The sequence below is a fragment of the Alligator sinensis genome, unplaced genomic scaffold (genome assembly GCF_000455745.1).
Source record: "Alligator sinensis unplaced genomic scaffold, ASM45574v1 scaffold234_1, whole genome shotgun sequence".
NCBI lineage: Eukaryota > Metazoa > Chordata > Crocodylia > Alligatoridae > Alligator > Alligator sinensis.
In genome coordinates, this window is record NW_005842334.1 from 807612 (window position 1) to 811276 (window position 3665).

Genomic DNA, 3665 nt, shown 5'->3' on the forward strand with positions numbered 1-3665 from the left:
CAAGTGGCACAGCTGAAGTAGATCCCATCTTGGGGGGTCAGATGTGGGCTGGTCGCTACAGGCTCAGACTCCCCTCCCTGCTGCCCCCTCCCCAGGGCCTCCAGGGCCCAGCAGGCGGGACCCTGCATGGCAGGGCAGAGCGGGGCTGGGCAGAGAAGCTCATTGCTATTGGGAGCCCCATGGCACTATGGCAAGCTGCCTCCTGTCCGTCCAGCAGCAGCCAGGGTTACAACTCTGTGCCACTGCCCCCACTGCTGCCTGGCAGGCAGGGAGCGCCTCACCAGGGTAGTGCAAGGCTTTCAGCAGCAACAGTTGTCCCCGCCTCGCTCTGCCCTGCTGCACTGGTTCTCACCCACTGGACTGCAGAGGCTCCAGGGGGAGACAAGCTCACAGCAGGCAGCCCACACCCACCCCCAGTCAAGCCCAGCACATAGATCTGGGGGGCGTGTGCCCCCTTGCCGCCCTGCAAGTGCATACAGTTGCAGGGAGCCAGCTCCATACCCCCTGCACAAGCTGCCCACACAGCCCCATCCTGCTCCCTACCTGGGCCCTACAGCTTTGCAGTCCAGCCTGGGGCCCCAAGCCCCATGCACTACCCCAAGCTGGGCAGTGACAGCAGCCCCAGCCCTTCCCAACTCCCTCCTTCCAATGGGGCCTCAATCCCCCCTTGACCTCTGCCAGACTTACCTGTAGGTGCTGCTCTCCATGCTGCCTGGCGGCCATGTGCATGTGTGAGTACACACACGTGAATGGCGCCCCCTGCCTGATCCCCTTCTCCCACTCCCCCAGCCCTTTGCAGGCTGGAACTCTGCCAGCTTGCAGAGAGCTCTTTGCAAAAGTGGAAAATCCATGTTTCTCTGCTAAAATGAAAAATCCACATTTTTCTTGGTTAAAAAAGAAAATCCCTGGGCTTTTTTTTCCATGGAAAATGGAAAACCCAGATCCCTGGTGATAATTATATTTATTAAAGAGTAAGGTACAGAAATACTGGATACTTAGACTCTCCATTTCTGATTTCTCAGCTGTCACAAGGATAATACATATATACATAATAAATATCTTTATTTTAAGTACCTGGAGTAGAATTTTCCTTGCTTTGCTCTTTGTTCATGCTGTAGCCTCATGTTTTCTAATTTGACTGGACTTGGTATGAATCCTATTTCACAGCCTTCTTTCACCAACCGTCCTATCCACCAGTCATTGTTAAATTTCTAAAAAAGAAAAAAGAAACAAAAAATACATTTATTAAAAAATCAATTACATTATAAATTAATTTTGTTCTCATTTTTAAATTTTCAGTCAATTCTTTTTTTAATAATTCTCCTTGCTCTTAGTCACTGTATTACATTATCATGTAATAGTAATGAAGAATCCTGGAAATCTGCAGAAGCACATTTAAAAAAATAATTGTAACTTGTAAATGATTAAATGTTATTGTACTAAATCACTAACTTGCCTTTCTAATCTTCATCACTCTTCTTAAACCTCCCACCACACCGGCTTTATCCCTTTATTTTACATACTGCTCCCTCTAACTCTTCAAATGGCAGTGTTCCTTCTTTTTCCCTGCACCTTGGTTTCTCAATGGTGGACACTAGATACTTCTTCCATATTTCTATCCCAATCACCTGTAACAATTTGCAAAGCCGGTCTCAAGCAGCTGCCATGAATTTTATGTACTCATAAGACTGAAGTCTTTACATAAAATATAATAACCATATTTTCACATTTTAATGTGCAAGTTATCTGTCAAGAAACTTTAATTTAATTTGACAAAATGATCAAGGGCTTGAAAGGCAAGTCATCTAAGGAGAGGGTGAAGGACCTAAGCATTTTCAGCTTGCAGAAAGGTACTGAAGAGGGCACAGGATAGCAGTCTTCAAATACCTGAAGGGATGCCATATAGAAAAGGAAAAGTACCTTTTCTTTTTTGCTGCAGAGAGGAGGATGCAGGTCAGTGGTTTCAGTTGTAGCAAAGTGAATTTAGATTGGATATCCAGAAAAACTTATTCATTGTGAGAATAGTGAGGCAGTGGAACAGATTGCCTGGGGATGTTGTGGACTGTCCATCACTGGAGGTGTTCAAGAAGAGGTTGGACAGCCACTGGTTGGGGATGCTCTAGGCGTAGCTATGCCTATTTTCTACAATGAGTATTTCCCATGCTTCTGAGTTTTACTGATTGCTCCTGCTGCCTCCCTCCTTTTTTTTCTGCTGTGTGTGTAGGGTTGGCAGGATTTGATTTTTTAATCGGTAAAGACTGATAAATGTTGATTTCACCTCACACTCATAGACACATGAAAAAATATTTCCATCTTTAATAATCAAAAAGAGAAGAGAAAAACAGAAGGGAGTCAGACTGGAGTATAGAGGGCCCAGTCTCTTTAAAGAGAAAAATAGTGGGCAGCCCAATGACTCGTTAATTAAGCAATTAGCTGCTCATCCACAGGCGCTGAGAAGTGGGCCAGAGGAAGATAACAGGGTACTTAAACCCCTACTGGAAACTCAAAGGGGAAGAAGGGGGTGGTACAATATCTGAGCCAGACGGGAAGCAGCAGCTGTGGAGGAAGGTGTGCAAAGTAGTGCCGGGGAGTTCCAGACACCTGAGTGGGACAACTCAGCTGCAGAGAGATTGTAAAAAGATGTGAAGCCACCTACTGGTGATAACTGCTACATAGCGAGAAAGACTCCAATTAGAAAGGATACAAGTTTTGGTGTTTTCTTTGCCTTTTTGGGGTTTTTTTTGCATCTGGGGGTGGAAGATCTTTATGTTATTCATTTAATTTAAATCAATAAAAATTGAAATAAATGCTTAAAAATGAGCATCAATTTTAGCCATTAAAATTGTATAAAAAAAATCAAATTCTACCAGGCCTATATAGGTGTCAGGGTGTTTTAAGCCTCCCCAAAGGCATTGGGTATTAGCTACAGCTAGGGCTGGGGACTTCAATTGGGGTGTGCTGATTCTCCTGCTAGGAGCAAAACTCAGAGGTTCTTGGCTGCAGGGTCTTGCCTCTGCTCAGGGTCACACCAATCACCATATTTGGGGTCAGGAAGGAATTTTATCCCATGATCAAATTGGTATGGGCTGTGGGGGGCTTTACCTTCCTCTGTGGGGGGTAGGAGGGGTGGGCTCTCTACCTGGGACCTGTTGATCATATAGAGAAAACATTTTATAGAAACAGGACATTGGCTGTTGTGGTCCTCCTGCTTTACCTATGGTAGGTTAGGGTGTTAGGTCTATGTTGTGTCAGGGTTGAGGGTAGTCTTATGTAGAGTTTAGCTTATGGTTGTATGGGATGGTTTGGATACGGATGTTCCTGCCTCAGGTAGAGGTTTGGATTAAATGACCTCTGGAGGTCCCTTCCAGCCCTACTTCTCTATGGGCATGTCTACATGTCACCCTAAGGTGACGTAGCAGCATGCTACAGTGACACAGTGATTGCATGGGTCGACACATGATCAGCAGCTATATCACCATAGTGGCACACTCCCCATTGTAGCATGCTGCTATGGTGACATAGTAGTGAAATCTAACCGTGGACCATGCGCACGGTGCAGTACGAGCGGTTATGTGCCATGCTTCAGTACTTCCAAAAGGAAGTACTAAAGCACAGCCATGTGTAAACGCACCCTATAGGAATGTCCGTACATGCAGCCACGTGCG

The 3665-nt window shown here is 45.6% G+C and overlaps 1 protein-coding gene across 1 annotated transcript in view; it reads right to left on the reverse strand.

Annotated features, from left to right (window-relative positions):
* The window catches only part of CACNB2 (calcium voltage-gated channel auxiliary subunit beta 2), a 175289-nt gene that overhangs the window by 55066 nt on the left and 116558 nt on the right, over positions 1-3665 (reverse strand). Inside the window, exon 4 of the mRNA XM_025210095.1 lies at positions 1075-1211. Within this exon, the coding sequence (XP_025065880.1) occupies positions 1075-1211 (137 nt within the window). The remainder of the gene's footprint in view (positions 1-1074; positions 1212-3665) is intronic.